This window comes from Acipenser ruthenus, unplaced genomic scaffold (genome assembly GCF_902713425.1).
Source record: "Acipenser ruthenus unplaced genomic scaffold, fAciRut3.2 maternal haplotype, whole genome shotgun sequence".
Classification (NCBI taxonomy): domain Eukaryota; kingdom Metazoa; phylum Chordata; class Actinopteri; order Acipenseriformes; family Acipenseridae; genus Acipenser; species Acipenser ruthenus.
In genome coordinates, this window is record NW_026708728.1 from 416100 (window position 1) to 428155 (window position 12056).

General features: G+C 39.5%; 1 protein-coding gene across 4 annotated transcripts in view; it reads right to left on the bottom strand.

Moving 5' to 3' along the window:
* Positions 1 to 12056, bottom strand: part of LOC117410103 (SLAM family member 5-like) — a 50674-nt gene that overhangs the window by 24447 nt on the left and 14171 nt on the right. The window contains exon 1 of one of the 4 annotated variants that reach the window (XM_059021656.1): positions 5750 to 8401. The exons of 1 other annotated variant lie outside the window; for it this stretch is intronic. In XM_059021656.1, coding sequence (XP_058877639.1) covers positions 5750 to 5813 — 64 coding nt within the window. In that variant the 5' untranslated portion in view covers positions 5814 to 8401. 2 more of the 4 variants (XM_059021655.1, XM_059021654.1) reach the window with 2 other exon arrangements.

A 12056-nucleotide genomic window follows, 5' to 3' on the forward strand; every position in this document is an offset into this window, starting at 1 on the left:
TACTCCACACTGCTTACAAGAGTACTGTACAGGTTGACAGCATCTGTGAGACTATAGAAGTATTTAAATGAAGGTAAATGACATTGAGCACATCCTACTGTATCAACACCAGGGCTAATGTGAATATTTCACATGCATCCTTTCTAGAAACCAGGAAATCACGAGAGAGACGCGCAATGGAAAGCGTTACTCAATCAAGCAGTGAGAACGCCGGGTTCTGTTGCAGTACAAAATAAATATCCTTACTTGTTCGGGTGAGGCACATTTACACAAGAGACACAATTCCAATATACCGTAAATATCATTCACGTTGAGGGACACGACCATGACACACAGTTTAGACAGGTGTAGCACTTACCAGAAAGCGCGATGAAAACCGGTCGCATGGAATTTGAACAAAGCGCTCGGGAAAGTCCAGACATCTCACGGTTCAGCGTTGTTGAAATGGCTATGCGTTTAATAGTAGTTTGCTAAAAGTCTTCTTTTTTCTGAACATTTTAACCACATATCATGAGCCTGGTGTGTCAGCAGAGGCGTCGCTGTATTTCATTTCCTGTTTATTCAATGCAATTCCCCTAAAATATCAAAAACCACGTCTAGCGACTGAACCAGTGTGTGTGTGTGTGCGTGTCCGTGTTTTCTGTTGCATATGGGGGGGCAGTGTTTGTGGTTCTGGGTTTATACGCTCGCAAGCATGTATCTTCTCAGGAACCCATAAGGAAGGAGTTCTTCTGCTTTATGAATTTAATGATTCTCAGCATCATTTCCAGCTAGCTTATTGAGACATTAACCCTTCGAATAGCATCTACAGCTCTGACCAAAAGTTCAGCCTTAACCGTTAGAATGAACTAATTTTGCATCATACAATGGAATGAAAGCTGCTGAATAATGTTCCCTTGTTAACATATTGAATTCCACCTCCTCTATATAGAATGAACTCCCTCAGCTTCATAGAGTCCAATGAAAGCTGCTGAATAATGTTCCCTTGTTAACATATTGAATCACACACCCTCTATATAGAATGAACTCCCTCAGCTTCATAGAGTCCAATGAAAGCTGCTGAATAATGTTCCCTTGTTCACATATTGAATTCCACACCCTCTATATAGAATGAACCCCCTCAGCTTCATAGAGTCCAATGAAAGCTGCTGAATAATGTTCCCTTGTTAACATATTGAATTACACACCGCTTTGGAGTTTTCCAAAAATTGAAAAAATGTGACATTTCAAAATCTAACACGAAATACTGTACCACTCTTGTAGTTTCCGGTCGACTGTTGCCATATCATTTTGTTGTTTCTTTTCTTGCATGATGTTAAATAAAATATCAAAATTATGTTTTGTATAGTTGTTTTTTTAAATTATGTCTCAATATCCTAACATTCTACCTGATGCAACCCTTTTGGCCAGAGCTGTAAATTATATTAAGGTGTTGCTTATTAATGTTTTATAAACATTGTATAACTATATAATAGATGCTTAATAACTATGTTATACATTGTTAATAACGCATTATGGGTGATTTATAGCCACGCAATAGCCATAGACGGAATTCCAGTTTTATAAAGGGGACAGTTTATAGCCACCTATTCTACTTTGGGATGTTGAAACGTAATTCAGTCTATGGCTGTTGCATGGTTATAAACCACCTATAATGCTTTATTAAAACACTATAACAGTTATTACACATTTATTATAAATTTATAAAACATTAATAAGCAGCAGCTTGGTAACACTTTCCAGGCAGTGTCTCTAATGACTGTGTGTTTGCATAGCAATTACTTAGTAAATACGTGTGCTCATACGTCGTTACAATGTTATTATGCAGAGTTACGATGGACTTCATGAGTGCATTTTGTTGCATGATATAAGTGTGTCCCTGACCCTTTTCTGATAACATTGTGTACTGACCTATATCGTGCAGATTTCAAAGTTAAGTACATTCGAACTGTAACCTAATGTAGTGTCACCATATGGAGGCTGTGTGGTCCAGTGGTTAAAGAAAAGGGCTTGTAACCAGGAGGTCCCCGGTTCAAATCCCACCTCAGCCACTGACTCATTGTGTGACCCTGAGCAAGTCACTTAACCTCCTTGTGTTCCGTCTTTCGGGTGAGACGTAGTTGTAAGTGACTCTGCAGCTGATGCATAGTTCACACACCCGAGTCTCTGTAAGTCGCCTTGGATAAAGGCGTCTGCTAAATAAACACATATGGTTTTTGCTAAACTAAATTCATGGTGATAATTTTACATCTCATGAATGCAAGAATGCAATAATACCAGTACTTACCCAGCAGCACGATGAAAACTGGCAGCTCGTAACTGAAATAAAGCAATCTGCGATGTGCAGACATTTTATAATTCAGGGTGGATAAAAACGACGTGTGAAGGCTTCTGTTGCTTTAATTTTTTTTTTTAATTCAGCTTCCTTTTTTCACAATTCTATTTCTGAGAATAACGCGTCAATACGTGCTGCGGTTCCTTTGGGCGTTCTCAAAATCGGTGTGAGAATTTCAATTTCCACTCAGTAATCTGTGCTATAGAAACACACTTGTGTGTCAAAATATTAGTAGTAGTAGTAGTAGTAAATTCTGATCCCAAGTGTTTAAAAACAAAGCCATTACTTTGCAAGTAGAGCTCACAAAAACTATACAAATATAAGAAAAAAAACATTGAAAAAACATATTTCTCAATGTGTACATTTTGGTTTTGGACAATGCGAGATAAGAAGCGACAAGTTAGGATGATTAAGACAATGTTGTATCTACAGTGAAGTATTAGACACGGTAATCAGTCCTTTCTCAGTGTAGATTTGCATTCAGCCGCTCTGCGGGTCTGCAGTCCTTTCTCAGTGCAGGAGGCTAAACCGGTCTCTGCTTCCTTTAAGTCTCACATGCTGCTCGATGCCGCCGCACATTTCTTTTCTAAATCATTAAAAAAAGACACAAACGCAAGCCCTGTTAATACAACAACAAAACAGTAACAGTGTGAGGGTATTGGGAGACTATTAGGATGTTTTTACTGGCTGTGTTTGGAGCTGTATTGTGACATAATTTACTACCAGCCAATCAGAGTCCAGCATTTCCTCGGGCACAAGTTTTAAGTCTTAACTTCCCAGCAAACCATATTTTCTCTCGGATCTGGACTGCCTGTCATGATAAAGCGGGTGGTTGTTTACCCAACACCAGTATCAATGTAAATTCAAAGATAAGCACTCAACTGTATGCGCGCAATCCCTCACATGGACTCCGATCACAGCAGAGATCATCAGAACCAGACCCAGGGAGAGAAGGACCGTCCTCAACACACAGAACGAAACACCCTCCGGGGACTCTGCAACTAAAGCAATGCAGTCATGTGCAAACGCATCGGCACACCTGAAGACGCGTTATCGATATCCTTTATATACCCGCCTGCATGAAAACACCTCCGGGTGTGAGAATTTCAATCTCCGCTCAGTAATCAGTGATATAGAAACAACAGGCGCTTGTGTGTGAAAATGCTAGAGCGCTTTGTGCTTTAATCAGGCGTCTTAAACAACTTCTAAAAAGTCTCCTGCGTTTGACCGCGTGTGTGGTTCCTTTTCTCTCAGTGTTTTACAGTGTGGAGTAGTGGTTAGGGCTCTGGACTCTTGACCGGAGGGTCGTGGGTTCAATCCCAGGTGGGGGACACTGCTGCTGTACCCTTGAGCAAGGTACTTTACCTAGATTGCTCCAGTAAAAACCCAACTGTATAAATGGGGAATTGTATGTAAAAATAATGTGATATCTTGTAACAATTGTAAGTCGCCCTGGATAAGGGTGTCTGCTAAGAACTAAAACATTAATAATAAATCGTATTGCACTTTTGTGATGTCAAAGTCGTATTATCCTTGCATTATGACTTTTTCTGTCAATCAAGATTATTTCGAACCTGGTTCTTTTACCCAAATTTACTTTCAAGACAACAAAAGCACGCTTGAAATACCTGCACAGCTCTCCCAGATAGACGCTGTTGCCTCGCTGACTGGATTAGAAGCGATGCAGGTGAAGATAACATTAATCTCTTCAGGGATCAGGGACACCTCCAGTATCCCAGCATGCTCAGGTAAATCCTGGTCCCCTCTCTTCCAGCGGTAGGAGACGTGTTCTCGTTGGTTCGTGGTGCAGAGCAGCGTCGCACGGCAGGTTTCATTCGATGGTTTCCTCGTCACCTCCGACTCGATCTTTTCTAAGTATAAAAATCGCAAATCATTTAGTGTGAGATTTCCTTTAACTTTACATGTAAAGAGGCTCAAAGACAAACTATTTGTTTGTTTAGTATTAAAAATGTGTTGAATCTGATTTTATATTTATGTAATTTCTCACCTTACAAAATGTGACAGAACTTTCCATTAAGTGTCTCCATGTGTGTTTGCATAGCAGTTACTTAGTAAATACATGTGTGCTTTGTACTATGCATAATACATGCATCTAAAACCATCACCAATCTCAGCATGGCGATTGCAGCAGTATTGTTACATCTTAACACACAAGGTAGTTAACTGGCATCGCTGTTCATTGCATGATAATATTGATTAGAGTTAAAAGATAAATCCATACCATAAACACGAAGAGTAACCGTGTGTGAAGGGAGCGTATCTCCAGAAGCTACAGTGGCAACACGTTTATATTCTCCACTGTCTTCAGCTCTGAGCAGATTGATTGTTAAAGACCAGTCTCTTCTGTTCAGATGCAGCCTGTCTCTGAACTGCTCACTTGGTACATCCGTATCACTCACAGCAATGATTTTTCCACCCCATCCCCATTCCACTTCACTTGGGTTATCCTGTGGGGACAAACCAGCGGGCAAGACAACAGACTCTCCAACAATCCCATTCACGACTGGATCAACAGATACTGAACTCGCCACCAGCAAACCTGTAACAACAAAACCATTAAACAGGGGTGTAAGATTATTTAACATTTCTTAAACCGCGGAACCTTAGCAGTGCATTCCACAATCATAAAACATCCCCTTACTTATTTACCGTACACGATTACAACAGTATTTAAATACAAATAAATGACACATCCTACTGTATCAACATCAAGGCTGACAGGAATATTTCACATGTATCATTTCCAGACATCAGGGAATCACAAACAAAGCAGTTCCACACAGTCAGTGGTTTATTAACTATCGTACTTCCTTCTGCTTATTATTATTTATTTCTCAGCAGACGCCCTTATCCAGGACGACTTACATTTGTTACAAGACATCACATTATTTTTACATACAATTACCCATTTATACAGTTGGGTTTTTTACTGGAGCAATCTAGGTAAAGTACCTTGCTCAAGGGTACAGCAGCAGTGTCCCCCACCTGGGATTGAACCCACGACCCTCCGGTCAAGAGTCCAGAGCCCTAACCACTACTCCACACTGCTTACAAGAGTGCTGTACATGTTGACAGCATTTGTGAGACTATATAAGTATTTAAATGAAAGTAAATGACACTGAGCACATCCTACTGAATCAACACCAGGGCTAAAGTGAATATTTCACATGCATCCTTTCTAGGAAGCAGGAAATCACGAGAGAGACGCTCAATGGAAAGCGTTACTCAATCAGGCAGTGAGAACGCCGGGTTCTGTTGCAGTACAAAATAAATGTCCTTACTTGTTCGGATGAGGCACATTTACACAAGAGACACAATTACAATATACCGTAGAGATCATTCACGTTGAGGGACACGACCACGACACACAGTTTAGACAGGTGTAGCACTCACCAGAAAGCACGATGAAAATCGGTCGCATGGAATTTGAACAAAGCGCTCGGGAAAGTCCGGACATCTCGCGGTTCAGCGTTGTTGAAATGGCTATGCGTTTAATAGAAGTTTGCTAAAAGTCTTCTTTTTTTCTAAACATTTTAACCGCATATCATGAGCCTGGTGTGTCAGCAGAGGCGTCGCTGTATTTCATTTCCTGTTTATTCAATGCAATTCCCCTAAAATATCAAAAACCACGTCTAGCGACTGAACCAGTGTGTGTGCCAGTGTGTGTGTGTGTGTTTTCTGTTGTATATGGGGGGGCAGTGTTTGTGGTTCTGGGTTTATACGCTCACAAGCATGTATCTTCATAGGAACTCATAAGGAAGGAGTTCTTCCACTTTATGAATTTAATGATTCTCATCATAATTTCCAGCTAGCTTATTGAGACATTAACCCTTCGAATAGCATCTCTGACCAAAAGTTCAGCCTTAACCATTAGAATGAACTCCTTTTGCATCATACATGAGAATGAAAAGCTGCTGAATAATGTTCCCTTGTTAACATATTGAATTCCACCCCCTCTATATAGAATGAACTCCCTCAGCTTCACAGAGTCCAATGAAAGCTGCTGAATAATGTTCCCTTGTTAACATATTGAATTTCACACCGCTTTGGAGTTTTCCAAAAATTGAAAAAATGTGACATTTCAAAATCTAACACGAAATACTGTACCACTCTTGTAGTTTCTGGTCGACTGTTGCCATATCATTTTGTTGTTTCTTATCTTGCATGATGTTACATAAAATATCAAAATTATGTTTTGTATAGTTGTTTTTTTTAAATTATGTCTCAATATCATAACATTCTAGCTGATGCAACCCTTTTGGCCAGAGCTGTAAATTATATTAAGGTGCTGCTTATTAATGTTTTATAAACATTGTATAACTATATAATAGATGCTTAATAACTATGTTATACATTGTTAATAACAGATTATGGGTGATTTATAACCACGCAATAGCCATAGACTGAATTCCAGTTTTATAAAGGGGACAGTTTATAGCCACCTATTCTACTTTGGGATGTTGAAACGCAATTGAGTCTATGGCTAGTGCATCTACAATGCTTTATTAACACTCTATACCAGTTATTACACATTTATAAACGTTAATAAGCAGCAGCTTGGTAACTTTCCAGGCAGTGTCTCTAATGACTGTGTTTGCATAGCGGTTACTTAGTAAATACATGTGTCCTTACTCATCATTACAATGTTATTATGTAGAGTTACGATGGACTTCATGAGTGAATTTTTTTGCATGAAATAACCTTGTGTGTCCCTAACCCTTTTCTGATAACATTGTGTACTGACCTATATCGTGCAAAAAGATTTCAAAGTTAAGTACATTCAAACTGTAACCTAATGTAAAGTGTCACCATATGGAGGCTGTGTGGTCCAGTGGTTAAATAAAAATGCTTGTAACTAGAAGGTCCCAGATTCAAATCCCACCTCAGCCACTGACTCATTGTGTGACCCTGAGCAAGTCACTTCACCTCCTTGTGCTCCGTCTTTCGGGTGAGACGTAGTTGTAAGTGACTCTGCAGCTGATGCATAGTTCACACACCCTAGTCTCTGTAAGTCGTCTTGGATAAAGGCATCTGATAAATAAACAAATATGGTTTTTGCTAAACTAAATTCATGGTGATAATTTTACATTTCATGAATGCAAGAATGCAATAATACCAGTACTTACCCAGCAGCAGGATGAAAACTGGCAGCGCGTAACTGAAATAAAGCAATCTGCGATGTGCAGACATTTTATAATTCAGGGTGGATAAAAACGACGTGTGAAGGCTTCTGTGACAGAACGACTGTTGCTTTATTTATTTTTTTTAAAAAAAATTCATCTTCCCTTGTTCACACTTCTATTTCTGAGAATAACGCGTCAATACGTGCTACGGTTCCTTTGGGCATTCTCAAAATCGGTGTGAGAATTTCAATTTCCACTCAGTAATCTGTGCTATAGAAACAGACTTGTGTGTCAAAATATTAGTAGTAGTAGTAGTAGTAGTAGTAAATTCTGATCCCAAGTGTTTAAAAACAAAGCCATTACTTTGCAAGTAGAGCTCACAAAAACTATACAAATATAAGAAAAAAAACATTGAAAAAACATATTTCTCAATGTGTACATTTTGGTTTTGGACAATGCGAGATAAGAAGCGACAAGTTAGGATGATTAAGACAATGTTGTATCTACAGTGAAGTATTAGACACGGTAATCAGTCCTTTCTCAGTGCAGGTTTGCATTCAGTCGCTCTGCGGGTCTGCAGTCCTTTCTCAGTGCAGGAGTCTAAACCGGTCTCTGCTTCCTTTAAGTCTCACATGCTGCTCGATGCCGCCGCACATTTCTTTTCTAAATCATAAAAAAGACACAAACGCAAGCCCTGTTAATACAACAACAAAACAGTAACAGTGTGAGGGTATTGGAAGACTATTAGGATGTTTTTACTGGCTGTGCCCGATTTGTTTGGAGCTGTATTGTGACATAATTTCCTACCAGCCAATCAGAGTCCAGCATTTCCTCCGGCACAAGTTTAATGACTTAACTTCCCAGCAAACCATATTTTCTCTCAGATCTGGACTGCCTGTCATGATAAAGCGGGTGGTTGTTTACCCAACACCCGTATCAATGCAGATTCAAAGATAAGCACTCAACTGTGTGCGTGCAATCCCTCACATGGACTCCGATCACAGCAGAGATCATCAGAACCAGACCCACAGAGAGAAGGACCGTCTTCAACACACAGAACGAAACACCCCCCGAGGACTCTGCAACAAAAGCAATGCAGTCACAGCTCTCCCGGATAGACGCTGTTGCCTCGCTGACTGGATTAGAAGCGATGCAGGTGAAGGTAACATTCCTCTCTCCAGGGCTCAGGGATGCCTCCAGTATCCCAGCATGCTCAGGTAAATCCCGGTCCCCTCTCTTCCAGCGGTAGGAGACGTGTTCTCGTTGGTTCGTGGTGCAGAGCAGCGTTGCACGGCAGGTTTCATTCAATGGTTTCCTCGTCACCTTTGACTCGATCTTTTCTATACAAATCCAAAACAAAATGTTTAGTTGAGTCAAATGATTTGAACACCTAATATAAACAGCAGCGCTAACAGCGAGTGAACCAGCACCTAGTGGCAGCCCTTGAGTTATTGCATGTTTTTTTTTTTCTCAAACTTGTCTTTGAACCTGTTGAGCTGAATTGACTCTGTCTATATCAATCTATAAGGACTAACAAAAAACTGACAGAAATTGAAAAAAAAAAATACATTTTCAAAAATTTAAATTGAAATATTACTGTACTATTATTATGGCTTCCAGTAGACTTTTTTTAATGGAATATAATTTTGTAGTTTCTGATTACGTGATGTTAAATAAAATATCTAAATTATGTTCATGTAGTTTTTTTTAATTCTGTCTCAATCCTAAAATTCTAGGCGATGTAGATCTTTCGTCCCATGCAGTAAAGTACAGGCAGGCTTTGGAGTTTTCCGTGCGATGGTTCTACAGCACAAGGGCCACCGCGGATGCAGATTTTGCTGTTAAATTCAGATTCTAGTGTTAAGAAAAGTGGACTGTGTTTGTGATCGCTTTAGTGCTTTACTTGCACTTGTATGCTCCCTATTTTACTGCATTTAATCCTGTACTTTAGAGTACTGTAATCTGCCACAAGTGTTATTTAATCTGTAGTATTTTGTATTTAATCATATCCTGATGTAACTATCACTGACACTGTTATCTGCTCCGTTATTGAATCGTATTTTGTCATATACTTGTACTTGCTAGAACCAGTCATTGTATTTTATCTTGCTCTTAATTGTATTATTACTTGTACTGTGATTCTTGAAATGTATTTTTGTTTACGACTGTAAGAAATAAATAATAATAATAATAATAATAATAATAATAATAATAATAATAATAATAATAATAATAATAATCATCATCATCATCATCATCATGGACACCGGCGATTGCAGCAGCAGCGTTATCATCTTAACACACAAGGTAGTTAACAGGCATCGCTGTTCTTTACGTGATTATATTGATCAGAATATAAAGATAAATCCATACCATAAACACGAAGAGTAACCGTGTGTGTTGGGAGCTGATCTCCAGAAGCTGCCGTGGCAACACGATTATATTCTCCACTGTCTTCAGCTCTGAGCAGATTGATTGTTAAAGACCAGTCTCTTCTGTTCAGATGCAGCCTGTCTCTGAACTGCTCAATTGATACATTCTCATCACTCAAAGCAATGGTTTTTCCACCCCATTTCCATCCCACTTCACTTGGGTTATCCTGTGGGGACAAACCAGCGGGCAAGACAACGGACTCTCCAACAATCCCATTCACGACTGGATCAGCAGATACTGAACTGGCCACCAGCAAACCTGCAACAACAATACCATTAAACAGGGGTGGAAGATTCTCAAACCGTTGAATCTCACCAGTAAATACATTTCAACGTGTACATATTGGGAGCCAGTCATAAAACCACCACTTATTTCTGCTTACACGAGTACTGTACAAGGTGATAGCATTTGTGAGACTATAGAAGTATTTAAATTGTTTCTTCTAGTTATTATTTATTTATTTATTTATTTATTTCTTAGCAGACGCCCTTATCCAGAGCGACTTACAATTGTTACAAGATATCACATTATTTCTACATACAATTCCCCATTTATACAGTTGGGTTTTTACTGGAGCAATCTAGGTAAAGTACCTTGCTCAAGGGTACAGCAGCAGTGTCCCCCACCTGGGATTGAACCCACGACCCTCCGGTCAAGAGTCCAGAGCCCTAACCACTACTCCACACTGCTTACAAGAGTGCTGTACATGTTGACAGCATTTGTGAGACTATATAAGTATTTAAATGAAAGTAAATGACACTGAGCACATCCTACTGAATCAACACCAGGGCTAAAGAGAATATTTCACATGCATCCTTTCTAGGAAGCAGGAAATCACGAGAGAGACGCTCAATGGAAAGCGTTACTCAATCAGACAGTGAGAACGCCGGGTTCTGTTGCAGTACAAAATAAATATCCTTACTTGTACGGATGAGGTACATTTACACAAGATACACAATTCCAATATACCGTAGAGATCATTCGCGTTGAGGGACACGACCACGACACACAGTTTAGACAGGTGTAGCACTCACCAGAAAGCACGATGAAAATCGGTCGCATGGAATTTGAACAAAGCGCTCGGGAAAGTCCGGACATCTCGCGGTTCAGCGTTGTTGAAATGGCTATGCGTTTAATAGAAGTTGCTAAAAGTCTTTTTTTTTCTAAACATTTTAACCGCATATCATGAGCCTGGTGTGTCAGCAGAGGCGTCGCTGTATTTCATTTCCTGTTTATTCAATGCAATTCCCCTAAAATATCAAAAACCACGTCTAGCGACTGAACCAGTGTGTGTGCCAGTGTGTGTGTGTGTGTGTTTTCTGTTGCATATGGGGGGGCAGTGTTTGTGGTTCTGGGTTTATACGCTCACAAGCATGTATCTTCTCAGGAACCCATAAGGAAGGAGTTCTTCCACTTTATGAATTTAATGATTCTCATCATAATTTCCAGCTAGCTTATTGAGACATTAACCCTTCGAATAGCATCTACAGCTCTGGCCAAAAGTTCAGCTTTAACCGTTAGAATGAACTAATTTTGCATCATACAGTGGAATGAAAGCTGCTGAATAATGTTCCCTTGTTAACATATTGAATTCCACCCCCTCTATATAGAATGAACTCCCTCAGCTTCATAGAGTCCAATGAAAGCTGCTGAATAATGTTCCCTTGTTAACATATTGAATTCCACCTCCTCTATATAGAATGAACTCCCTCAGCTTCATAGAGTCCAATGAAAGCTGCTGAATAATGTTCCCTTGTTAACATATTGAATTCCACCTCCTCTATATAGAATGAACTCCCTCAGCTTCATATAGTCCAATGAAAGCTGCTGAATAATGTTCCCTTGTTAACATATTGAATTCCACCTCCTCTATATAGAATGAACCCCCTCAGCTTCATATTGTCCAATGAAAGCTGCTGAATAATGTTCCCTTGTTAACATATTGAATTCCACCTCCTCTATATAGAATGAACCCCCTCAGCTTCATATTGTCCAATGAAAGCTGCTGAATAATGTTCCCTTGTTAACATATTGAATTACACACCGCTTTGGAGTTTTCCAAAAATTGAAAAAATGTGACAATTCAAAATCTAACGCGAAATACTGTACCATTCTTGTAGTTTCCGGTCGACTGTTGCCATATC